Source organism: Leptonychotes weddellii, chromosome 8, assembly GCF_054177405.1.
Source record: "Leptonychotes weddellii isolate Sample4059 chromosome 8, ASM5417740v2, whole genome shotgun sequence".
NCBI classification, from domain to species: Eukaryota; Metazoa; Chordata; class Mammalia; order Carnivora; family Phocidae; genus Leptonychotes; species Leptonychotes weddellii.
In genome coordinates this window covers 15,472,718-15,499,111 of record NC_138376.1, presented here as the reverse complement: position 1 = coordinate 15,499,111, position 26,394 = coordinate 15,472,718, and the positions used below count along the sequence as shown (strand labels likewise).

The 26,394-nt window shown below is 36.1% G+C and overlaps 1 protein-coding gene and 1 pseudogene across 8 annotated transcripts; both read right to left on the bottom strand.

Annotated features, from left to right (window-relative positions):
* On the bottom strand, positions 1–26,156 carry SLC35B3 (solute carrier family 35 member B3). 8 transcript variants are annotated; one of them, XM_031024433.2, is made up of 12 exons: positions 26,052–26,130; positions 24,188–24,313; positions 22,302–22,437; positions 20,490–20,783; positions 18,109–18,230; positions 14,407–14,561; positions 12,813–12,920; positions 8,422–8,519; positions 6,084–6,176; positions 5,565–5,676; positions 2,798–2,867; positions 1–1,777 (listed from the first exon to the last, which is right to left on the bottom strand). In XM_031024433.2, exons 4-12 carry the CDS (start codon positions 20,688–20,690, stop codon positions 1,627–1,629), a joined length of 1,110 nt encoding a protein of 369 aa, XP_030880293.1. In that variant the 5' UTR covers positions 20,691–20,783; positions 22,302–22,437; positions 24,188–24,313; positions 26,052–26,130; the 3' UTR covers positions 1–1,626. The 8 variants fall into 8 exon arrangements, with proteins under 8 accessions (XP_030880293.1, XP_006730034.1, XP_030880295.1 ...); XM_006729971.3 differs by lacking the exon at positions 24,188–24,313 and having other exon boundaries at positions 26,052–26,156; XM_031024435.2 differs by lacking the exons at positions 24,188–24,313; positions 26,052–26,130 and adding an exon at positions 25,688–26,045.
* LOC102742255 (protein arginine N-methyltransferase 1 pseudogene) lies at positions 9,654–12,117 on the bottom strand (annotated as a pseudogene).
* Positions 26,157–26,394: the final 238 nt, after the last annotated feature.

The following is a 26,394-nucleotide window of genomic DNA, read 5'->3' as shown; positions in this document are numbered from 1 at the left end:
AAATGTTGATTTCCTTTACTATAGAAATTACTGGGTTTCACACTATTCATTAAGAAGAGTACTCCATGGACACAAATAAGTGAGATGAGGTTTGCCCTCATTTGATGGCAGGTTAAAAAAAAAAAAAAAAGGAAATGGGAGTATAAAGGGTTAGGCGGGCAAACCAATTTTTTTAAAAGTGGGCGGTGGGAAGAATTCTTAATAGGCAAAGGCAAAAAATTAGAAAAGTGTGGGCATAAAAGGATGCCTTGCAAAGTTAAAATTACAATCTTTTATCAAGAATTGGGAAAATTATTTTTAAAGCACAAATCCTTGCCGTCTTAAGAGTTTAAGAAAGCATAATGAAGTACCAACTAAGATCCTTTTCATTTTAAAATACGAAAACTTAAAAATGATCACCACTTGGGGAAAAATACCCCCACAGTATTTTAATACATGACAAATGAAAATCAGTCAGAATTCCTTACGCTAGACCCTTAAATTATTATAGGCTCTGTTGTACCCACATATGCACCTACTAGTTAAGGTCACCATCAGAATACAATGGAATTTTAAGAATGAGATTAAATATTCCAAGTATATTAAATAACTCACAAAATATAAGTGGTATCACCAACAACGCAGAAACTAAGCTGTTTTAACTAGCATTACTTACACTGAAAATGAAGATAGAATTTTTTTAATACACTGGAAGCAATTCCAAAACTCACTGCTAAAAACGTAAGGGCTAAAAGTTTTATGAGTTTTGAATCAAAACTGTGCAAACAACATAGGTATAAATCCACTTGTGTTTCTTATATTTACCCTATTTAGTCTTCAAGCTGTCAAATTTGTTTTATGAGAAAAACTATGACAATTTTATTATTTTATTATAATTTAAGACATGAATTATTTTCTCTTTATTTAAAAAATCCACATCATTAAATCTTATAGCACTTCTTTGATGGATAGTAGCAAGTTTTTCTTGTGATACATACTTAGAGGATGCAGGGTGGTGACTCCTTCTGTTATACTGTCTATAGTCCACAGAAAACTTAAGGCATGTTTTCTCTAAAGAATACTTTTAAATGATCAGAGAAAAGCCTAAGGTTTGAAGTTTATGTAAAGCCTTCCTGCAACCTTCACTTCCCTCTTCGTAACAAAATTCTAACAACGCATTTATTAAAAAAATCACAGAATAATTTTTATTTATAATGAAGTTATTCTTTCTAGACTTTAAATCCTATGTTCACTCTTATAACAGAGAATCATTTAAATAACACCACCAAAATGAATGAAGACCAAACAATCGATTAATTGATATTATTATATCAATTTCTTTGAAAAGTCATCATGATATCCAGTTAGTTTTGCAACACGGTCCATTTTCCAGTGAAATTCTCAACAGACTGCTAAGAATTAGTCCTTCACTGACAGTGTGTTCTAAGGTGTGGCCGATGTGGCTCTCTTAATTGCTTCAGAAGTTAAACAAGTGATCTGCGGAAGAGGCTGACTTCATAGGTGACCCATCCACAAATGGATAGCATGCCTTTCAGCTCCTTTGGTTTTTATAATAATCCCTTTGGAAAATTAATTATTTGATGATTGTTCCCTTAGAATTCTACGTTAAGCAGGAGGAATCACTGCCTATACAGTTTGTGCCAACGTCCTAGACTTTCTCATTTCCACTGTTTTGTTTATCAGATCATATAGTGATGGTAGCCTTATTTTATCCATATTTTTGCTGTAAACATTGAGAAATATACCAAGGACAACTAACAAACCAGACCACACGTACCTAAGAAGAGAAAGAAGGAAAAAAATATTAATATCAAGGTAACAATTTATTGTTAACCACAGGACTTGGTGATAAGTTCACAATAATTCTGCAATAAAATAAAATTTTGCTATTGGAGGCCTACAATAGCATTAAAATAAAAAACAGTATTTTTAGATCAGATTAGATAGAATTCCATCTCATTTATATTAAGTATATTCAGAGAGACTTTATAAAATACTAAATGTAGTTCATTTGAACTTTGAAGATAACAGCAAATTCAAGTCCACGTCTTAATCAACAGTCTAAGAATGTACTTAAAGCACTGAGTACATTCTGCCAATGGCCATCTTGGGAATTCAGTTTGGCAGTCCAACTGTTTATCCCAGTTGGGTAGCACATAATGAGATAAAAAGGGCACATCCTGAGAAAGCTGGGGAACTGGCATAGATTGCTGTAATATATACCTAGCATATGGGGAAAGAGAAACTACTTTATAGAAAACAATACACTGACTGAAATTTATCTTGTGGTTATCTTGAAGCTTACACATTCATAATTTCTAAGTTTGAATCTTCTCAATCATTAAGCAGCATAAATTTAAATGATACTGATTTCAAATGCATACTAGATGGTCGAGAAAACAGTAACTGCTTTACAAGAAGCCATATACTAAATAAACTTACAGAATAATTCTCTACCTCAAATCCTTTGTGGGAGAGGGGGACAAATAACTTTAAAAACCATATATATGGTTTCATATGTATGTGTGTATGTTTCAAGGCAAGGTGGAATCCTTTAATCTCAAGACATCACTCATGTTCATTTATATTGGAAATGGGATCATAATTGCATTGGGACTCTGGTTAGGCAATTTAAGTGAACAATATGATTTCTTCAAAATAAATAGCAGAAGACATATCAATAAACTAGGGCTCCAGATGAAACTGATTTTTTATAAATAAATTAAGGCTGCTTAGGGGGAAATGTGAAACCAGGCATCTACAAGTAGAGAAACCTGTTGAATTAAAAAGTACTTACTGAAACGTGAATGGTTTAGCAAAGAACATAAATGAAAGTACAATGGTCATGGCTTTTCTTCCTGTTGTCACTGTACGGAGAAAAAAGGTTGGTTTATAATGTGCCTACTATCTTGGTAATATTTTGGAAATCATTTTCAACAAATATTTACAGAGCCTACTATGTGCCAAGATCTACGTGACATGCCAAGAAAACGATGGAAAGCAAAAACCAAACAGAAAGTCACTGTTGCTGCTGCTATGGCATTTACAGTCTAGGAGGGGTACAGATATTAAATCATATTATAGTTAAATGTTAAAGTACAACTGTAATAAGTACTTGATAAAGGCTATGACACTAGGGAGGCAGGTCATCCTTAGAAACAGTCTGGCAGGAAAAATAGGCTTTCCCAAAGAAGGTAGGATTAGGTAGAGCAGGGGTTAGTCTTTAAAAGAAGTAAGCTAAAGCACACACTAATATCCTATCGTGGTCATCTCTGAGTAAGACCATGAATAATCTTTACAGTCTTCTTTACATGTCTGTATTAACTTTTACCTGTCTTTCAAGTATGACCTTGAAGTCTGCTGTCAGGTTTGAAACCCTCCTCCGTCCCACCCACGTAGAGGTAGGACCTTGGCATATGTCTCCATCATAGCCTTCCGTCCAACTTTGCATTATCAGTTGCTATCCTCCTCTAGATGGTGAGCTTTACTTAGTTTCTTGTCTTATTCATCCTATATCCCCGGACTCGACAGCTCCTGGCACTTACTATCCAAGGTATAAATAAATGAACTCCAAATGAAGAATCTGTTTGGAAATGTGTCAGAGCCTGATTCCCCAAATCTATTTTTCCTTCTGTATTAGTAAACGGACCCCTATTTTAACCCCTACTTCCTTCTGTGTTAGTAAACGGACCCCTATTATGGGCATACCTTCCAGCCTTTCCTACGGTTAGGTGTTGTCATGTGATGAGGTTTGGGCCAAAGAAAAGTGAGCAGAAGTGCTGTTTCTAGGAAGTTTACTTTCTAGGAAGATTCCATAAAGAGAAAGATGTGTCCTTCATCTTCTCCCATCCCACGGCCTGGAATGAGGAAGAAGATGGCAGAAAAGACAGAAGGAGCCTGGTTTCCTAATGAGTGTGATGCCACCACTCCAGCTCAGGAGGCAGTGTAACATGTGGGTTAAGAGCACAGGTCGGGATCCAGACTGCCTCACTTGGAATCCTGATTCTGCAACTTACTAGGTGGTTGACCATGGGGCAAGCCACTTCACGTCCCTGTGCCTCAGTTTACCCTTCGTAAAATGGAACAATAACAGTGCCTACTCTTTTATGGGATTATTGCAAGATCAAAATGAATAATGTATGTAAAATGGCTCCTGGTACATAATAACGGATATGCATGCTGGCTATTATTATTACTGCTGCATTTCTTTTACACGAGACAGAAATAAACCTGTCTGCACCTTTAAGACAAGGACAGCATCTCACATTTTTTATACCAACCACAGGGTTTAATCAATACATATTGATTAATATCAAACCTTTTTAAACAGTTATTATCTTATGAGCAAAACTGGAACCTGAGCTAAATATATGAATTTGCAATCTTTCTTGGTAGCGTGAGATGACTCGACAGATTATGGCTATGGCCTGATCTACAATTACATGCCCTCTGTTTACCATTAGCAATGTAAACTTTAAAAAGGGAAGTTATAAATAAGTAAAAAGGGGAGTCTTATGTGAGCAAATAAAGAGAAACGTTACAAAGCAAATAAACTTTTACAAGGAGAGAGGTATTTATTCCGTTGCTTAATTGACTCTGTAGTATTAGAGTAAGTATTCCCCTAAAACTATGAAATATTAAAATCAGGTAAATGACTAATGCGTGTTTGCATTATGATGTAAATCCTATGTATCTCTGATAGAAATGGTCAAGTCCAACCCAGTCTCTTCACAAGAGAGAAATGAAGCCCAGGGAAGAGGGGGGAGTTACTCTCCAGGTGATGTGTCATTACACATCAGAGCTGCGACTGGGCTCCCCTTCTCCGACATCTCAATCCAGTGCCCTTCATGACAATGCCACACTGTTTCCAATCCTGGGCTTCACTCAGGGCTCTCTCCATATGGGAGAGGCTGAGAGCATTTGTCATCTGGACCATTCACTGGGCAACTGATACAAGGTTAGCACATGGAGTCATCTGTCCTCCTCACTGGGCCTCACCTGTTGCCCCTCATCTGTTTTCCTGACTCCCTCAAAGCAAAACCAATACAACTTCCATTCCTCTAAAGTGCCAAGCAAAGTTCCTGCATAAAGCAGGTACATGATAATTATTAGGGAAAAGAAAGGATAATCTGGTTAATGCCCTAGAAAGTGTACAAATGAAAGGTCCAAAAAGCTTTGTTTAGAATATACATGCCATACTTTAAGTGCATCAAAATGGGAGTTTTTGGTTATAAATTAAAAGTGCATATAAAAGCAGGATTTTTCTCTAAGGGTATTCAGCGCATCATACTTTCTAATAAAAAGTCCTTTTAATGTATTTAAAAGTTACTATTTAGATAAATGTATATATCTGATTTTAAGATTAATCCTTCAAATAAAAAATTATGAGCAAACATCATTTTCTTTAGAAATTTAAAGAAATACCATAAGCCAAAAAATAAATTGATGAACTATAACAATTTTCTTTTTAATGCAGAGTAGATGCTGCCTGTATCTTTTGAAAAGCAGCATCAGAGAAAATTTAAATGCTTACTTCATAATCTAAGCAGGTATATCATTCCTACCTGTTACAGCAAGAAGTGCACCGAAAATTTTAATCAGAGCCAGAACAAAGGAGATTCCAAAATACCCAGTGAGGGAAAAAAGGAAAGCATAACCGTAAGTCTGAATTGGATTCTGCAACATATAAAAAAGCCTGTTAGGAAAATGCAAAACAAACCCTGAGGTATTACAAATGAAATAAAACTACAGATTTTAATCAACTTCCTGAGCAATAATAAGCCATTCAACAACGCAGTCAAGCAAAGATTCTTATTTAGTTCTGATTTAATGGAAAAACAATGATGAAATTAAAAATCCCCAACTTTTACATTATGAATCGCTTAAAAATTAACTTATAGGGTAGAGCAAGGATAGAATAAATTTAAATATAAATCATTTCATTTCTGAAATAATTTCTGATCTGCATATATTATACTAAAGGAGTTATCAAATTACATAAAAAACAATCTTTTTGAACAAGAAATACAGAGGGAACTATTTAATGGAAGATGTTTATTTTTAAAAATGTGATTAGTGTTTACCTTTGAACAAAATGTTACTGCAGGGCCTAATCCACTAGTGCATGTCAATCCCAATAAAATGTACACAAAACCGATTGAATACGAATATAAAACCTATGGTAGATAAAAATAAAGTGGAAAAAATGCTATCAAACCAAAAGCAGAAAATGAAGGATTTTCAATATACGGCTCAATTAATCTACTCAATTAAATCTGAAGAACCACCATTTTTAAGTGACATCATTGTTTCAATATGGCCTAGCTTTCTGGAGATGATGATTGATCCTCTTTATAAGTTTATGGCTTATTTTACGTACATCATAACATAGCAGGACTGATCCTTCCATGTATACAGTTACATAATATTCATTTTTTTGCCCGGCTTGATTACTGATTCAAACCACATTTGAATTTTGGGGTTCCAAAAACACACATAAACAAAACAAAAAAACCCTTTAAAGCCACTTATTAAACATCAGAACATCAAATGTTAAGTTTGTAAAGATATTAACAGATAATGAAAATAAGCAGGGACATATCTATTGGCACATCTATTGCTTGATTTCCCAGTTTTCCTACCAATCTTTCTATCCCAGTTCCTTATATTCCTCATAAGCACAATCAGCAGGGGCATCATCACACTTGTGCACCTGTGATGTGTCGGGTACTAATAATGCTAATCATGTGCTAATAATGCTCTACATAAATTATTCCACTTCTCACAACCAGCCTATGAGTTAGACACTCTTAATGATCACTCCTCTATCTGCAGATAAAGAAACTAAAACTTAGAGATAGTAAGTCATTTTGCCCCAGTAAGAGAACTCGTAAAGCTAGGATATAAAAGAGGCGATCTTAGCCCAGAGTCTGTCTAAGCTCTTAACCACTGTATTATAGTAACTTTCTAGCAACTTATAGTTCCCTAATTATCTGATCTTTACCTTATCTAGGAAGAGTGGTGATGATGATCAAGAAAACTTCTGACCAAGATTAAAGACTCCTTAAAGATGCCCACTCTGCTGACAAAGTAATAGGAAAGACCATTCCTATATACCCTTAATGTGGTATGCTCTCTCTGTCTAGCGAGGGGTTAGCTATGAAATTAATGTAAACATACACATAACTTTCCTATATACAAATACCAACCAGGTAGAAGATATAAGGAAAGAAAGGACATTATTTGCAGTAACAACAGCAAAAAGATGAAACCCCTAACAATAACTTCAATAAGAAATATGTTGGATTTATATGAAAAAAACTTAAAAAAATCTAAGGGACATTTAAAAAAAGCCACTTGAATAAAAGGAAAATCATGGACTTGGACTGAAAGACTCAAGTATATAGATGCCATTCTCTCTAAATTAACTTATAATTCAATTCCATACCAATCACAATTAACAATGGAATTTTCTAGTTTATTTGGAGATATGAACATCCAAGAATAACTAATGGTAGTAATATTCTGAAAAACAAAAGGAATATTGCTGGCTAGTTCTAACATATGGTAAATGTATGATAAAGCTGCTGTCATCATATGGTTTTGGTGCAGAAGTAAATTCAAAAGAACACAATTCTGAATCCTACATTAGAATATATGATAAAGAAGGCACTTAAGCTGGAAAAGTGGATTTTTCAACAAATGATACTGGGACAAGTGGATAGATAAGAAAATTTTTTTAAGTTTTGGTTGGATCAAAGATTTAATTAGGGTTGTCTGGGTGGCTCAGTTGATTAAATGTCTGCCTCTTGATTTTGGCTCAGGTCATGATCTCAGGGCTGTGAGACTGAGCCCCATGTCGGGCTCTGTGCTGGGAGTGGAGCCTGCTTAAAATTCTCCCTCTCTCCCTTTGCCACCCTCCATCTTGCTCTTAAAAAAAAAAAAAAAAGATTTAATTAAAAAGGCAATCATAAAACGAGTAGGCAGTATGGGTAAAATTCTTAAAAGTTGGGAAAGCCCTTTTCAATCATAATAGGTAGCCAGAACCCATGAAAGAAAAGATAAACCACATCAAAATTACAAACTTCTAAATGGAAAATAATACCAAATACAAAAGGGAAGAAAAGGGATATAACACAGGATCTTTTTAATATGTAAAAAAAAAACCCTATAAATAAGGAAAAAAATTTATTTTTTTTAATAAGGAAAAAATTTATCAAATATTATACAATAAGCTCTTAAGAGGGGTAGTGGTATCTTTTTTAGTTCCCATAATGTTTGAATGTATTACTTTTACGAAAATGATGATGACAAACTAGTTTAAAAATGCCATGCGAGTCTTTAATATCGTAACTATTTCATAAAGTTAGCACCTCTCCACTTTAGAGCCTGTTTGCTGTGAAGAAGCACTGGAGTCCTTACCATTTCCGAATTAGAAGCATTATGCAGTTTCATAGCTTTCTCTTGAACATTTCCAATGACAGCATCTGCACACAGTGCCAGGGAAATAAGGATCACACCTTCAAGAAAGCATAAGAGAAACACAACCTTCTTATTTAAATAGGTGAACGATAATCAAGATTTATCAGAGATTTTATTGGGTTAAAAAACAAAAGCAGATCTTAAATCACATTGTTTCAATAAAAATTGATGATTTTTATCGACTACCAGCTATAATGGGCACATATGTGATGACGTTAAAAACACAAGTAACCGACACTAATAAACTACATTCAAGCTTATTGTGTTTCCCTATTAGATCAACTAATAGTTCTGCTTTTAAATTAGATGATATGTTAGAAAGGAACACTGTATTAAGCAAATATAGAAGAAATTCTTAGGAGCTCTGTCAGGACTGGCGGTTAGTCGGTTAATTGAAAAAAACAGACGAGGAGGGAAATCATAAAAGATGTTACCTACATTATTAAAACATTTCATTTAGAACACATCAACATGCATGCAATTGCCACGGTATTTTCTCTGAGTATGTGTCCTGACTAAAATTCTGCACTTTCTCTTCTGTATAAAGCATACTTGTAACACACATTGTTAATGCTTTCCCAGTTGTTTTGTTAAAAAGCACGTGGGAAACGCAGGAACTTCTCAAATAGTTGGGGTGCAGAATCCTTTCACACTTGTATGATATCCTGCTCTTTTTACAGTTGTTTCCTTCATACTTAATTCAATGGTGATTTTATTGACTAGTCAACCAAATTGTTTCAATTAACTTAACAGAAACAATTCTGTCTCTCTTCAAATTATTTTTGAACAATTTAAGTAATATTATTACATGGTTATAGTAACAGGTACAGTTGGCATAAACAAACCTGGAAATCAACACTCAGGCAAATGAGCATGTCTACCTGAGAAGCAGGCTGTTCACTGCCAGTGTTTGGGACACTGGTCACTAGTCATGGTGCTTTACAGAAAGAACAAAAGGCAGCCTTGGTTACGTCTGTGAGTCTGCTGGGATTTAAGGAAGTTTCCCTTTTGCATTGTTTTTTAACAATGTATAAGCAATCGCAGGGAGCAGAAAAATATATGTACATGTGTGTGCACTTGAGAACTTTCAAGTTTTCATGCTTATTCTTCAATTTGCCTTCTGATCATCTAACTTTGTGGTATTACCTAATCATACATTTTTATCCACCAAACTTGATTTTGAATGCTCTTTTACTTATTTCAAATGCCAAATCTGTCCTTAAAACAAAAAGACAAGCTGCTGTTGAAGACCCTGAATACAATATCCTAGCTCCTAACAGGCTATTCGAAGACATTCCAAAAATGTTCTGAACAATGGCAATGGCATGAAAATACCTGAATTGCACCCTGAGGGCAATATTTAAAGGCAGACATTTATTTGAATAAGTAAATTCTGATATATTCGCTTTATACGTTCAAAGTTTTCTTTATGTCTACCTTAAGTAACTATCTTAATAGTGAATCTAATCTCCTTTAGATCATAAATTGTCACAGATCAGGGACTGTGATAACTGTTCATCAGTTATTCTTAATGATGAAGTATTATTAGGTTCTAATTCTCTTACCAAATATTTCCATGGGAGTCAGAATGGGTTGACACTACATCACCACGAGAAGTTGCAGGACTACTGACACCACCTCATTCCATCATTATCGTCCCCCCGCCCCAGCACGCGCATGCGCTTTCATATCCATTATTCCATCACCTCAGTCAACCCTCCCACTGCCCTTGTGTGAGGCAAGCTATCATTATCTCTGTTTTAAAAGGGAAGCATAAAGGGGTCTGACAATTTATCCATGGTTATAATTTTAAGTGATCTGAACAGAACTGGAAGCCATCTCTTTGACTGCAAATCCTGTGCCTTCTCTACAACTGCTTTTTCATAAGTAAAAGAGTCAATTATCTCAGTTTTCATATATAGTTTTCCTTTTAGTGTTGCTGACAGGAAGTGTTCCTGAAAAATCTAAGCCATGTCGGACACATCTGTAACTATAAGCTTTCTCAGAGTAAAACTCATTGAAGTAATGATCACTTGTACTCTGACCAATCAAAATTGAAAGAGATGCAATAGGTTCCACCAGAATCTTTTGGTTGTTAAAAGGCCTGCTCCAAGAGGCTGTACTGGTTACATTCAAATCCATTAACTTAGCCTGGTTAACAAAGCTAGTAAAGAAGGTTGACTCATTGCCAGTAAGAAAAATTTTGATTCTTAGAAAGAACAAAGCTGATGTAAATGATTTTCTTCTTTATGCAACACTTTTCTTCTCATGAATAATTAAAATTTTCCCATTTTTCACACTTCCTCTGAACACCTTTTTATTTATTTTCCCCCGCTGAGGATTTACTGGTATAAATGCAACCATACAAAAGCGTAAGTTATGAAAAACAGTCACGGTGCGACCTCCACAGCGCAGACCCTTAAAACCCCCTCTGAGAGAGGAAAGGGAGGAAGGGAGAGTCCCCAAACTGCCTAAGAATGCTACAGCCCCTGGGCCCGTGCAGGGCTGGTCCGGCTGGGGTGGGAGAAATTGGGTGCCATCAGTAGTCAGTGGAAAGCTCACACAGCTGGCCCGTGGAGTCCAGGTCAATGGTGAAGTCCAGGTCATGATTATTCTTGGCACTGGGCCGCATGCCAATGGTGCCAAAGATGATCTCACCGGTCTTCACTGTCAGGCAGTTTTCCATGTAGAACACTGCCTACTTGCAGCATACATATGGGGACTCGGGGCTGGTGAAGCCCATCTTGCAGCGGCGAGGGAACTTGATGTTGATGTAAGCCACAGGGCATTCCACTTCACTTGCAGGCAGAAGGGAGAGTTGAAAGTCAGGTCTTCTATCTTGACAGTGTAGATGTCTACCTCCTTTATGAGGCAGGCCTTGGTGACCAGCTGCATGGGGTCCACCACATCTACCAGGGGCTCCTTGATGGCCACACCTTTGATGCAAGACATGTCAAAGCCATATACATTCTCCCACCAGTGGCTCTTGTCTTTGTATTGCCGGTCTTCAATGGCTGTCATGTGTAGCGTGGCTCAGTCTGGAAAGATTAGGCCATCAGGTGCCAGCCACTTGTCTGGGGCATAGGGCACCACGTTGAGCACTGATCCTTAAAAGAGGCAATGGCCCGTTCACTCACTGATAATGACGTCCACCTTCTCCACCGAAGCGCTATTTCCTCCACCTTCCCCTTGATGACAGTCACCATGTGGTCTAACTTGTTGGCTCTGACAATCTTCACCACATAATCAGAGATACTGGAACACTCAATCCCAAAGACCTTGTGGGCTCCAGCCTTGGGAGCAAACTTAGAGGATCCCTGTGCCTGAGCCTACACCCAGCACCACTTTGTCCTTAAAGAGGTGCCAGCTGTGAAACAGAGTTTTGGTACATGAGGGTGTGCACCTCATCTTTCAATATCTCTTCCTGAATGCCGAAGTGAGCACATGAATCAAAGTAGTAATCTCTGGAAGTCATGTCCTCAGCATTGGGCTTCTCGCTGCTTCCTGCCTGTTACAGGAGACCTCCATGATGCAGTTTGCGGCCTTGGGTGCCACCATCTTCATCCGTACCTACTCCTCCTCTCGCCACAAAGAGGCCCTTCCCAATACCTAGGTATTTTAAATACTGTTTCTGTCAGGCTAGGAGATGGGATGATAATAAGCTTATGAATAAAACTCAGTAGTATAAGAATGGTAATACTGTATATATAATAATTTCTCTTCAAGGTCTTTAGAATAAAAACAATATTCTAACACCTTTATGCTATTTAGTTCTAAATATACTATAATACCTATTCTGCCTGTGAAAAATCTAAATTTTATTTATAAAATTCCACCTGGCACACTATGAGGTGACTTCATGGTGGAAAGTTCAAGCACTTTAAGGTTCTAACCATACTCAGAGCACACAGTTCAATATTAACATACAGCATACCTTTCCCTCTTTAGCTAAAACAATGACAAGTAAATGTACAATTTCAATTTAAAAAAAAATAATAAAAACAGTTACTAATGTGATTCTTCTATAACTCATGTGTAAACTTCCAACTCAGCCCATGAGAAATTGCTCTATCATGTACTCAATCACAGAAGATTTTGACTGGCCAAACAGCCTCTTGTTAGGTCAAAATACAAGAGCACTAAAAATAACTGTTACACTTCCAGGACTGTAATATTTTTACTGTATCTTACATGGAAAGTCTGAAAGCTTTATGTTAGATATGAAAATCACAGATGTCACACCATCATTTGAAATCCTTATGAAATTGTAAAAGTTCTTACTCTTAAACCAAAATGCCTGCAAAATCCAGGAGGACAAATAATTTCCTTACCTGTCAGGTTGAAATTTGGTGCAATCGTGCTGTCAGCTAGGGTGAACCATATCAGACCAAGGCTCATACACACTGCAGCTGACACATCTGCAATGTTATAACGCTTCCCTGTGTAAAATAAATGTAAGCCAACCTCATTATGCAAATGCCCACTTGGCACAGTTTTAGATCTATGTGTCTAACCAAGTAGAGCAGGATCTGCTTTTTGTATCCAAAGTCAAAAATATATGAAGAATGTTTAGATCAACGCCTGAGATAATCACAGAAGGGCTTCTGAGAATTAAATGACCAATGAGCACCAACATGTCTTCATAAGTCAGATATGAGATCCTACTTTATATGTTATGGTAGTGAGTAAATATGAACATTTAAAGTTTGTGGACATGAGTGCCTCCTTTACTTCATATATAATAGAAGGTATGAATTTTCTTATAGCTTATACATTTAAAAGTAACCAGAGCAATTATTCAGGTTATATAACCGTTTAAGTTTACAATGACCATAATCAGATAAGTTCTAGGTTGGTGAGAATTAACCTGTTATGGTATATCCACATTATTTAAATTTTATTTAAAAATTATGTAGTATAACTTTTTCATAAGGATCACTAAGGAAATATTATACATGCATGTGGTTTTTAATAAGGATTGGTGTCAATGCTTTTTCCTGCAAGAACAGCCACCCTGATATTATATGTGATATAGCCAACAGACACGTTCATTACAGAGGGCCTCTGTGGGAAGGCATCCAATGTAAAAAAAAAATGAAGTTAGGCTGTTTAAGAACTTTAGTGATACAGGGGCCCTTGATTATCAAAACAAGTATTTCTCATGACAGTGACATGAACAACAAAAACTTGTTCTACTTGCTATTAGTTTCCTCTTTACTCCTATTTCCACATAGCTTGTAACTTAGTTGGGGCTCTAGGAAGCCAATAAGCCCGCAGAGTTGGTAAAAAAGCAGTTCTGCTCAGGTTAAGCTTACTTCGTTGAGAGAATTGTCCATTTGTATAATGGAGGTAGAGGGGGGTGCCCTGAGGAGCAGAAGAGTGAAAGAATTGAAAAGAGGGAGTTTCCAGGTATTTCTGAGTTATGCCTTCAATACTTGAATGCAGTATTTCTGGAAATGTGGTAGATTCCAGATTAAAAGAAAAAAAAAATAATAAAATACTATTTTTATTTTTCTTGAGTCTGAATTACTGATTTCGAATACTAGGAGATATCACAGAAGTATCAGTGTTTTTATAATACCTTATTTTTTTTTTAAAGATTTATTTATTTTTTGACAGAGAGAGAGGGAACACAAGTCGGAGGAGTGGGAGAGGGAGAAGCAGGCTTCCCGCGGAGCAGGGAGCCCATGCGGGGCTCGATCCCAGGACCCCAGGACCACGACCCAAGCCGAAGGCAGATGCCTAACGACTGAGCCACCCAGGTGCCCCTATAATACCTTATTTTATAAGATGTCACTCAGAATTGTTCCAATATCGAGAATGTTCATTGAAAATATTAATTGGAGTTTAATGTTTTTCCTAATGCTAGATGCCATAACATATCCTATTAGTTTCAAACAGTATGAAAATATATCATTACTATACCTTGAATAAAAACTCCTCCTAGCATAACAGGAATCAATTTGCAGCACTTGAAGATGACTTGGGTAGGATAATTCAGGTAGCCCAAGGAAGTATTTGATAACCCCATAGTACCCACAGTTAGAAAAGCTATTATCATGTAGGTTTTTCCTGGTATTCTGTAAAAGACAATTTTTAAAATCTTCATTTCGGGACCCAATTCATACTACTGTAAGATAATGTGTTTACAATGTGTAAATGTCTAATTTCTGTTGAATATTTCTAGCAATATTGGTGAAATAGCAGTATTTTTAAAAGTTATCACACTTTACTTGTATAAAACAATGTTGGTAAAAACAACAATTTACCCTTATTTAATCAATCACAAGTATCACAAGTGAGAACTCGAACTGTGTGAAAAAAATGGTGTACCAGAGTTACACAGATTCGCCCTGATGGTATTAAAAAAAAAAAATGTTGGTAAGAGGTTTTTTTAACAGCCGTTCCATATATATATATATAAACTATCTTGACTAAATTTAGAAAAAAAGAGTTGAGTTTTAAACAATATTGACCTCCACAACGGTAAACAGCCCCTAACTAATTTTCAACTTCTAAATTGTTGTTCTGTTTCCTAATGTTCCCATCTAGCATTAGGAAAAATATATTCAGCCCTTCTGCTAAAATAACCTGAGCAGAATATCTCCAGATATTCTGGAGTGGTGGCTTAAAACTCTAAACATGATTTTTATTACCACAATGTCCACTCTAACTCTGTATTCCATAAGATGTTACAATAATCAACTTCAAGATGAACAATCTGATTCTCTCCTCGGGATCCCAAATCACTGCTTTGGGTTCTGTCTGAATTTCCTAAAGGGGTTTTTAATTTGGCATCTTCAGAATTTTGTGCTATTATTGCGAGCATATGCTCACTTTGACTAGATATTTAATGGTCTAAAATAATCTTGTACACTGGTGTGACTAACACATGAAGTACTATTCACATAATCAGATTATGCTGCATACTTAGAAGTAGCTTCCATTTTGGGACTTATGTTCCATTTAAATCAAGACAACAAAATTCCTCCACATTTTTTATTTGGCTAGATATAAGGCAAAATAATTTACTGGAAAAGTCAATTAAAATCTATCTTTTCCACTTATATTTCAATTTCGAGGCCTTTCCTACTTAACTACTAATACAGTTGTCAACATTTAAAGTCCATGTGGAAATAACTCGGCATGCACGTATGCATCAGTGTACACAGACACTGATTTGTATGCTGTCTGTGGGGTTTAATCCTCAGTGAGGTATCATCAGGGAAGGACAGCACTACTCCTCCAAGTAACAACAGAAGTCACAGTGATCAAATTTCCTCAGACATAAATTGCAAATAGTGGCCCGAAAATAATTTTTTTTCTGCCTCGAGTCAGAAAAAATCACAAGGATGGTGATTACAGAAGTAACATAACATAGGTAGAAAAGCAGCCTAAAACTCAGGAGGCCTGTATTCAGAGGGTCACAACTCTGAGAGCTACTTGCCGTACAGACTCACGAAAACTCCAGCCCTCCTCGAGGTGTGTTTGCCCACTGGTGAGACCAGAAGGTTAGATTCATCATCTTCCTCCTGGGTGCCGCTGTGGCTGTTTTATTTAATATCCCAATTTCTCACGTCTTTAGGCGGTGGTGGGGGGGTGGGGGGTGGACTGTGACTTTCATTGGCCCCTTCGAAACCAATTTGACAGATCTCCTTTATTAAAACCTCATGCAAAGTAATAAAGCTACAAGATAACTTTGATGAAAAATAACAAGTAGTGTATTTAGGGTGTTACAGCTTACAATAGCCTCCCCGCACATTACCACATTTGATCCTCAAATGTCAGAGAATTTAAGCAACTCCCTTGAGGTCTTAAGAGAGCTAATTAGAGGCCATGCTAAGACTCAAATACATGTTTTCTGACTCCTCTACTCTTTCAAGTATGCAGTATTCATATAAATATAGGAAGAAAGAAGAAAAAGAAAAAAAAAAAACAACTAAGCAAAGAGTTTGGCTACCTAAAGGTCTGAAGAGCAGCACCACTTAAATAAATTCAGAAATATGTGATTGAGCATATTTTCATTGTAACGTACCTTTAAAGGCTTCTTCTAAAAATGTTTTTAATGTGCCTTGGAAGCGAAAAGGTTTTAATTCAAAATTATATTTATTATACGTCTGTAAATTCTTCTATATGCCTTCATTTATGTTTAAATCAAACACAAATTATTTTATCTTTAAAAGTGTTATAGTCATTTGGGTTAAGGGTTGGGATAAACATGGCTGGAGGCTCACTCCCTATTTCATTTGGGTAGATGAGAGAGAGGTATATCTTTTTTTTCTAAATAGGCTCCATGCCCAGTGTGCAACCCAGTGCGGGGCTTGAACTCAGGACCCTGAGATCAAGACCTGAGCTGAGATCAAGAGTCGGACGCTTAACTGACTCAGGCACCAAGGCACCCCGGAGGTGTATCTTTTTTAAAGGAGGTGTATCTTTGTGTCACTTTCCATTTTATAAAGATAGCATTAGATTCTTTTACTTTGGAAATAGACATCCAGCAGTTTGCAACTGGTAATGAATCATTATGCTTTCTTACACATTAGTCTTGACAGATATATTTACTTTCTATTTTATCACCTCTATGGCTGAGTACTACACCTATATGAAAATAATACAGACACTAACCTCAGATTCAAACATTTTTTTTTACTATCACTGCTATAATAATTTACTGGCAATAAAGAGAGGATGAGAAGCAAAATTAGAACTATGAAGGAATACTGGTATGATAGACTTAAATACTTAAAATTTTATAGTTACCTTCAGACAAATATCAAAAACATTTTTTGTAAGAAAAATGGTAGCTGTGAATATTTATTTTTACTGAAAGACTAAACATTTCTATCATTGAAGACAGGCTATCAGTATTATAGTTCCTTGCTGCATTTAAACTGCTCAGTGTATACATGAAATATTCACATCTTAGAGTCTGATATGACAGGATAACCACACTTACATTTACTAAGAAGTTACAATTTCCTAACCTTCTCCTGTTTATAATCAGGTTTTTACTGCATATTGTTCTGTATACCATTAAAAATATTTCACGATATTTCTCAAATCTAGATGCTCAATGCAAAATGTTATGTCAAACTCCTCTGATTCTGATGAAAAGGCATGCTACGAAATTTGAGGTTTAAACATGCAGTCTCAGCGACTGCACATTATAAAGAAGACAATGTTAAATAGAATGTATCCCACAAAACATTAACTGTGCATTTTAAAAACCACTGTAAAAGTGGCATTGACTATTCACCACTTTGCTCTTTCTTAGCACTGTAAATCTTCCAGTAATCGTACCCATTTCAGTTCAATTTATAAAAACACGTATGTACATCTGAATACTTTCTCCTGTTTCAAGATACATTCACTGTAATTTGAGCCCAAACTACATTTTTCTGATAACATTACACTAAAAGAGAGACCACTTTCTTCAGTGTACAATTGAACTAAATTTAATATTTTTTTGTAAGTTGGTTATACTGATAAAAAATCTTGGGTATTAGATATGTTTTAGTAATTGCAAATGTATATATTTCATGTATGATATACTCCATATTCCCAAAGAACAAATTTAACTACTACTAATGAACTTAACTGTCAAAAAAATAAAAACAAACCACATACCTTCTCCTTTTGTCCTGAATAAGCTGAAGTTCTATTAGGCCAAATATGGAGTAAAATGCAAACTGTACTAAAGTAAGGTACCAGCCATAGGACTTAAAACCCTCCATTGAAAATATTAATTCCTGTCAAAAGATACATGAATACTGTTAAGTTCTGGGGCAGACCAATTTCCTCACAATAAATTCCTATAAACACAATATTTTAAAAAGAACACAAGCCTCACCCCCAGCAACAAAAAATAAAAAGCAAAATAAACACCCAAATCACAAGGCTTCTCAGAGGTAAAATTAGAGAAGTTCAGAAGGCCATTCCAAAGGACTCTAGATATTCAGGTGAGAAAAGTAAAGGGAGGGAGGGATAACTATGAAGCAATGTTATCCTAGGCTTTTCTTTTTAAAAAAAAAAGATTGCCAAAATTAAGAATTGCCCCAACAATGGGCAAGATAGTTGGGTCAAGGACTCATTTACTGTATAACAAATATATTTCATTAGAAGTCTATTATCTCAGGCTTGTTTTTCTATAGGAATTTAATCAGTTCAAACCAGTAATGTGATTTTTTGGAATATTTGTGCCACAGATTATATAAAATTTCTCCTTGTAAAGGAAATGGTTACTTTGTCAAAACATGTTATCTTATGAAGTAGTATCTACGTTAATTGTTAATAAGCCATTAACAAGTCAGTAAGAGGTATTCCAATACCTGGCTTAATCGATTAATCACTCCCCTCCCCCAACCATAGACTCTGAACTAGATTTTGTACATTTTTAGGATACTGTGTAATTCCCCAAATTTAGGTTTCATGTTCAAGTAAGTCTGAAAGGTATTTAGTATTTTTCTGGCATATGAATTATAAAATATGAAAATAACTTTATTAAGTATGTTAGCATTCAGATAGATTTCACTATACTGTATCTATACAGCTAACTTCATTACAAAACCCCAAGCATTTTCTTTGGACTATTTTAATATGCTATTATATGTAAGAGTTAGTAGCAATGTCAGTTTTCATAAAGTAAAAGTAATTATTAATCTTAAAAGCTTTGCATGTTATAAATTAAAATCTCTGATGATTAATCAAACAGAAAAAGAATAATAAAATTTGTAAATTTCTAATTCATTTTCCTTTTTTGCAATGGCTAACTCTGCTCCCAAATTATTTAACAATGGTGTTTTGAAAAAGAAAAAAAAAATGTTTCTCAACAAGAAACTGAAACCTGTATTTGATAAAATTTACTGTTTTTCATCATTCTTCATTGTGATATCTTTTTTGTATCATCCTCTAGTGGGGAAATCAGTTTTTATAAATATTAAGATTTTTAATTCATATTTTTGTTTTACACTAATACTGCTCATAGCATTTTTACAAGCTAAGGAATAGCCAATTCTACCATTTTCTTCATTTATACTTCCTTTTATCTTCCATCTCTATAGGACAATGGGAAAGAGTACAATAATTTTTAAGATCATTCTAACTGATTAATACTAAACAACACCAGAAATATTAACAGTTTCAACAAAACACATCCATTTCCATTTCTTGAATTATAAAAGGTTTTCTCACATTAGAAAGCTGCATAAAAAAGGAAAGTTGGTAATGGCTGAAAATACTAATGAACTGACAATTAAGAATAGTAGTCCCCATTCAAACATTGTTTACACTAGCCTGGTTCTTCACCCATCAAGCCCATGTCCCCAGAAGGTCAGGAATTTGCTGCTAGTCAAAGGTAATACAACAATCCCATCACGTAATACAAACAGAAGACAATTTGTGGCAATGTCAGAAATGTTTTGCACCGGCAAAAATCACAGAAAAATAAGGTTCTGACAAAATTAGATTTGAAGAGGAAGCCAAAAAGAATGAGAACACAACAGGTGCTTCATAAAAAGAACAATTCAGATAGTACAGGATTAAAGAGAAACTCCTGGAAACACTATAAAGCATCCTCATATACTTTGCAAAAATGACCTTTTATTATTGAGCTCCAAGAATCAACAATGGACTAGATTATGGCTTTTGTGTTATCATTCAATTTTATTGGAGAATTACGTTCCAAAATACCACTGAATACTTGAATCACTCTCTTTTAGAAACACATGGGTGCAATTACTTTAACATATTTCAAATTTTTTCATAATTTTAATTTTTTAAGTTTGTCTCTGCTCCCTTCCCCCCATCTGAAATATTTAACAGTGAAATTTTGATCCCTGCTAAAAGTAGCAGACTATCTTTTAAGAATCCTTTTCTATATTAAAAAACTCAAAAATGTGAATAAAGTGGCATCCTATAAAGAAAAATATCTTGGACAAAACTATTAGTAATGCCCATATTGACCGCAACTGTTATAATTAGCATCTTGTAAATAAGTAACTATTTTTTACCTGCAAATATCCATAAATTAGGTAAAATACAAAAACTCCAGCAACACATATGAAAAACTGAGTAAGTTTGTTAAATCTGCTGAGATTTATGCCAAGTACTACGATGTCATCTATTGACTTGATGTGTGGTGACATTGTCTGTGTTTTGGGAGGGACAGTGATAGAAATATATTTCCTGGAGTGGTTGAACTTGAGATCCATTGTTCTTGTTTTGCTGCATTCAGTGCTTCTATAATTATCTTTGTTGGTTTCCTCTCCTTTGTTCAGTGTTTCTTTTGCTTGCTGAGGCAAGTCCTAAAGAAGGAAATAAGCAATTAAAGCATTTGGATCATATGATACTATGCTCCAAATATTTCACATCACGCTTTAAAAAGTACACAGGTAAATCTCATTCTCTCTGGGTATTAATATATTAATTCCCTATACAAGCTTCCAAGCAACCAAAAACAATGTCTACTCTCCAATTTATCTTCTCCTGATAAAGACCATACATCACTAAATATATGCTATTCTCATTTCCACAGCAAAAATCAAAAGCTAACTTAGTGTTTATTTATTTATTTTTTTTAACTTAGTGTTTATTTCATCAAAGAAGTAAATATGCTTTTATTATGGTTTTATATGTATTAAGGAAATAATCTGTAAAACCCATGATAGTTTATGAGTGAAATCTTAACATTAAAGTTAGTCTTTGCAGAAAAGAGCTGATGCTCCTTTAAGTACTAAGTCAACTGTAAAATGTATTTGTTAATGATGTTTTAAAAGTAAACTCAAACAACTTTGTTATTTTAAAAAGCTAGATTTATCAGAGACAACAGAAAGGATAATATGCCTTAGCAAGAGCATTTCTTAGGTTAGGTTAAAAGAAAATGTTTTCTTCCTTTGGACAAAATCATTTTAATTTAAAAAGTCTTTGGGGAGTTGTTGTTCAATGAATATTAAGTTACAGTTATATAAGATGAGTAAGTTCTAGAGACCTGCTATAGGACATAGTGCCTACAGTTAACAACACAGGGGTGTGCACTTAAAAATCTGTTGAGGGTAGATACCGTGGTAAACATTCTTCACCACACATACACACACACAAAGGGGCAAACATGGAAGCTTCTGGAGGTGACAAATGTGTATTATCTTGATCGTTATGGTGATGGTATTACAGGTATATGCACGTGTCCAGACTAATTAAATTGTGTATGTTAAATGTGCAGTTTTTTTTGTGTGTAACAATTATACTTCAATATAGCTGTTTTATAAAAAAGGAATAAAGACGCTTCTGGGACTATAAAAAGTTGGAAAACATAATTTTTTGTTAGTCTGTGAAAAAAAAAATCATGAGGGCTCCATAGATGACTGTCAATTTCCCTTTGGATTTATATAAACCAAAGAATGAGTTCCATGTAGAGGTTGAAGAGAGAATGAAGAATTATGACAATTAAAGAACAACCTGATGATGAAAAAATTATCTTCCTAGAAAAAACTCACTGTCACAATCCAATGGGAACTAAAATTTAGAATAGTTGAGGAAAGAGGATAGATAAGGATAACTTTGACAGATTTGGAAATCTCTTTAAAAGAAACTGTCACGATGGTTTAAAATGGCAAGAATTAGAGTCACTTCTTCATGATCACTTCTCCTTTGCTAATTACAGAGATAGGTCATCTTCAGTAATTTAAATTGGGATCAAGGTTCGGAATACAACTTGTAACTAACAATACTCAGGCATCAAATAACATTTATTTTATAGGGCATCTGCCAAATTTCTAAATAGAAAAAGCATAATTTTAAAAAGTTTTACTGTATTTTTCCTTTACCTGTTTCTTCTTCTTTATATATTGTTCTTCCTTCCCACACTGTTTCAATCAGTCATCTCTGAGTTAAGACTTTTTAAGTCATCTTGCAGGATACCCTTGAGATTTGACTTTCTTTATAAACCATGCTTTAAATGATCTTGAATGTAGAAGAAACAAAAACCTGAGTAACTACTTTCCATGTGTGTAGGCATGGATACAGAGTACCATTCAAATATATCTGGCCCCACGTAAGCTTCTCCTCCCTCCACCTCTTTCAATCAAGCCCTGAACTGCCCACAAGGAACTATTATTTCATTCCTGAAATATACCATGGACTTTCAAACACCCTTGCCTTATGTTCATGATGTTCTTTCAGCCCAATGTCTTTTTTCTCTAGGTCAGCATTTGAAATAAGTTTTAGTGTTCCTTCCTTTGGAATACCCTCCCTAATTCCCTCAGTTGGGAGAGAAGAGAAATGGAAAGGCAAGACTCAAATCTTGTCTCTGCATCCTTGATATCTGGTATACTCTGCACCCAAACACTCAGATGAACCAAATAAACGGGCCCTTCCCCTGGATGCCCTCAAAACCCCACCTTGCAATCACTTACTGTCTACCTGAACACAATTTTTCAAATGTACTGTGGTGTTGGCAAACTTTGTGAGCAAAACTAAAAATTGTATAGAAAACAGAGGTTAGGGGAAATGTGCAAATAATGTTTATATATTTACACAGAGAGAATAAATAAAACTTCTAGAAGACCTCTCTCCTGCTTTTATTAGTATCAAAAATTTCTCCCCCACCCATCTTCTGCTGGAGGTGTTTGTAACTTAGCAAAATGGCTGGCATACTGTACTGACTCAATAAAATTATAGCTACCATTATGAGAAGCCTTTCCCCAGGCTTTGGATTTTGACAGATCTGAGTTCAAGATCCAGCTTTGATACTGATTAGCTGAAAAGCCTTGAGCAAATTACTTAACCCTTCTGAACTTTAGGTTGTACATCTTTAAAAGGGGGGTAAAAAAATGTGCCTGTGATAGAATTTTTGTTACGACTAAATGAAATAAATTTAAAAGTGCCTAGCATATAGTAAGACAGATCACAAATGTTAGCTGTCATTCAACTCTTTAGAACTATTGCTAGTATGATATGGTCTGCTGACACAGATTCCTCACCCTTTTGATGTGCAGCTAGAAATATGAATCTGGATTTCCAACCCAGACTTCTCTTCTGGAATCCAGATCTCTATTTCCAAATGCTTTTTTGAAAGCATTTCTACTCATGAGTTCCACTGGCACCTCATTTTAAGTGTCCAGAGCAGAACTCATTATGTTCCCCTCCAAACAAACCTGCTCTTCATATATTCCCAATCTCACTTACTGGTATGAAGCCAAAAATCTGGTATTTATTAGACTCTTTCCTTTTCCTCACATTCTATATTTTGCCAAGGTTCCTGTTGACTCTACATCCATAAATGCACCAAGAATCTGTTTCTGACTCTACCATTAGCAGCTGTTTTCTCTTGCCTAGATTACTAGATTAGCCTGTTTATAATCTCTTCTTCCCTTTCTGATCCCTCTTTCACACTACTCAGTATGAATGCTCATTATGCTGCACCTCTGATTAAGGTCCTATAAATTACAAGCTGGTTGATTCTCTGGACTCTCATAGCACTTTATAAATATTTTTACAGATACCTAAATCATAACGGCCTTTTTGTTTTTGTGTCTGCTTCTCTCACAAACTTATGATACCCTTTAAGGGAAGAGACAATACCATCTGCATTATATTTTCGCACATAGCAAAAGTGTAAGATATGAAATGAAGGACTCCATTGCACTTTAGTAAGCACCATTTAGTCAATAGAATCCTGCTCCTTTCCGACAATTTGCTGCTTTTAACACACCTACTGGCAATCTTAGGAGCCGCAGATCTGTGCCAGACAAGTAGAGTTAAATCCCTCCAGCACTGTCACTTCTTGGACATCTGTGCCAAAATACTGACATCTCCACTGAAATTTCCCACAAAGCATCTGAAATGAACATGGAAATAAATTCACTTCCTTTGCTTACTTGAGGTACCAGACCAGAAAATCTGCCCTGCAAGGCCTTGCATTTAGAAAGCACTTTTATTAATCAGAACATCACTGGTCAGATTATGTGACTGATGAAGATACTGTAAACTCTGATACCCAGTAACTGTGATCCTTAATGTTTGCCATACGCCTTCCATTTCAGACATTAATGATGGATATTAATCATCATCTAAAGAAACTAGGCCAATGTCCTTCTGGTGCAGGAAAAATAAAATCAAGCATAAAAACTGTTTTAAAATTAAATGCTCAACATTTTGCTTTGCTTTAGAAATTCACAGTAACCCTTGAAACTAAGAACAAAAAACCCACAGGTGTGAATCACTGCCTAAGGCCTCTTCCTGAAGTCAACACAGATATGTTATGTTACTTGGGGGTACAAAAAACTGTTAAAACGGAATAAAAAGGTAGCATTTCTAGAGCATACTGATATTTAAAAATTATAAATAACTGGTGATAACACTGATTTACAATGACCTACTTAAGTCAAAATTATTTCAGTTAATGTCTAAATCTAGTTTTTTCCAACCCTTAGAAGAAACGTCTCCCATAGAAAAGGGTAGAATATGAGGAAATTATGTCATTACAGTGTAAATAACCAGAACAAACTTGATTCTGTATTTTGTCACACTCAATGTTACAAATAAAATAATCTTGCCACTATATATAAATTAAGTGGACTCTAAATAGTAATTGAGTGACCTATGGGTTATGATTATAAAACGAAAAAAAATACTGTCTCATTTCTTTGTACACACTTCAGATTACACAAAGTTCAAGAAACAGTGCGCTAATTTTTGATGCTTACTCTACTTTTTCCAAGGGATAAATCTAAACTTAGGATTTGACATATATTTAGAAATTAAGTACAAATAACACTTATCTAAATTATTTTCAAATGCTGCTGTATCTCTCTCTTCCACGTCCCAAACTATCCCAATTCACTTGGGAAAGCGTTAATCCAAAAACCAATTCTCAACATCTGAGGTCCTACCATAGAAGAAACGCACATACCCAACACTAAAAAACTCTCCGTTAGCACACCAAAGCATTCCACCTTCTTTCAGTAATTCTTTAAAAGAAAAATAAGGTGGAGAAAATTAAGCTGCAAAGACTGGAGAACCTGCATAACTTCTAGTGGAAGTTTATCACATAAATTTAATAACCTGGCAAGAACAATCACCTTGCACTACAAATTAAATGGACAGCAGAGTACCCTAAGTACCCTATCTAACACAGAACCCGGAAATAGCTCTTAACTAAGACGCAGCCCTGGGAACCCAGGGGACTGACAGTTCTCCGGAGGCCCCTTACCATAAGCCTAAAAGGCCCTCCTGGAAGTGGCCTCATGTCTCAGAGTCCACAGACGGGGACGTGAGGGAGTTCTAGCCAGCCGCAGGGCGGACAAGGGGCGAGGAGGAGCAGATACTCCTCCCTAGAAACCGTGCCGGCAGGTTTCCGTTCTTTAAAAAAGGAAGTCACCCGGGCCCTCCACCCCGACCGAAAATAAACTGTGTCAAGATTCTCTGGGGAGAGGGAGGTCTGGGTCCCAAACACGGCGAAGGACCGGGGGAACACGTCCACTTCAGAGCCGGTATGTCACCTAAAAGGGTGAGCCCAGCCCGAGTGGCTACAGCCAGACAGAGCGTCTCCCCCTCCCCAGGTCCGTCGCCATCACCTCCTTCTTCTCCTCTCCGCCTACTCCTGCACTTTCCACAGCCGTCGCCGCCTCCTCGCAAGGTGCTCGCATCGCCGGCGCCCGCGCGCCACTTCCGCCTACGTGTCTCCGCGCGCGGGCGCAGTTGCGCGGTCCCGCCCCCTCGCCGGCCGGGGGCCATCAGGCAGCGAGGGCGCGGTTACCTCTCGCGCATGCTCTCTCCTCTCCCGAATGCCGGAAGAGCGCAAAGTGAGCTTGGCCGTGCGAGGGCTGCGCTTCTGCACCCACTAAAAATGGCGTAGGAGTGTCGATCCCCGACCGGCTGGGGAGTTTTCACCCACCGATCCATGTTCGCTTGTTGCTG

Bases quoted from the DNA above. Each gene is read 5' to 3' on its own strand.
- SLC35B3 (XM_006729970.3), bottom strand. From the start codon at position 26,123: ATGCGAGCACCTTGCGAGGAGGCGGCGACGGCTGTGGAAAGTGCAGGA. The intron at 12,921-14,406 runs GTATAGTAATGA...TATTTTACACAG, and splicing joins AGGAGGAGTTTTTATTCAAG to GGAAGCGTTATAACATTGCA. The intron at 8,520-12,812 runs GTAAGGAAATTA...GCTTTCTTGAAG, and splicing joins ACCAAATTTCAACCTGACAG to GTGTGATCCTTATTTCCCTG.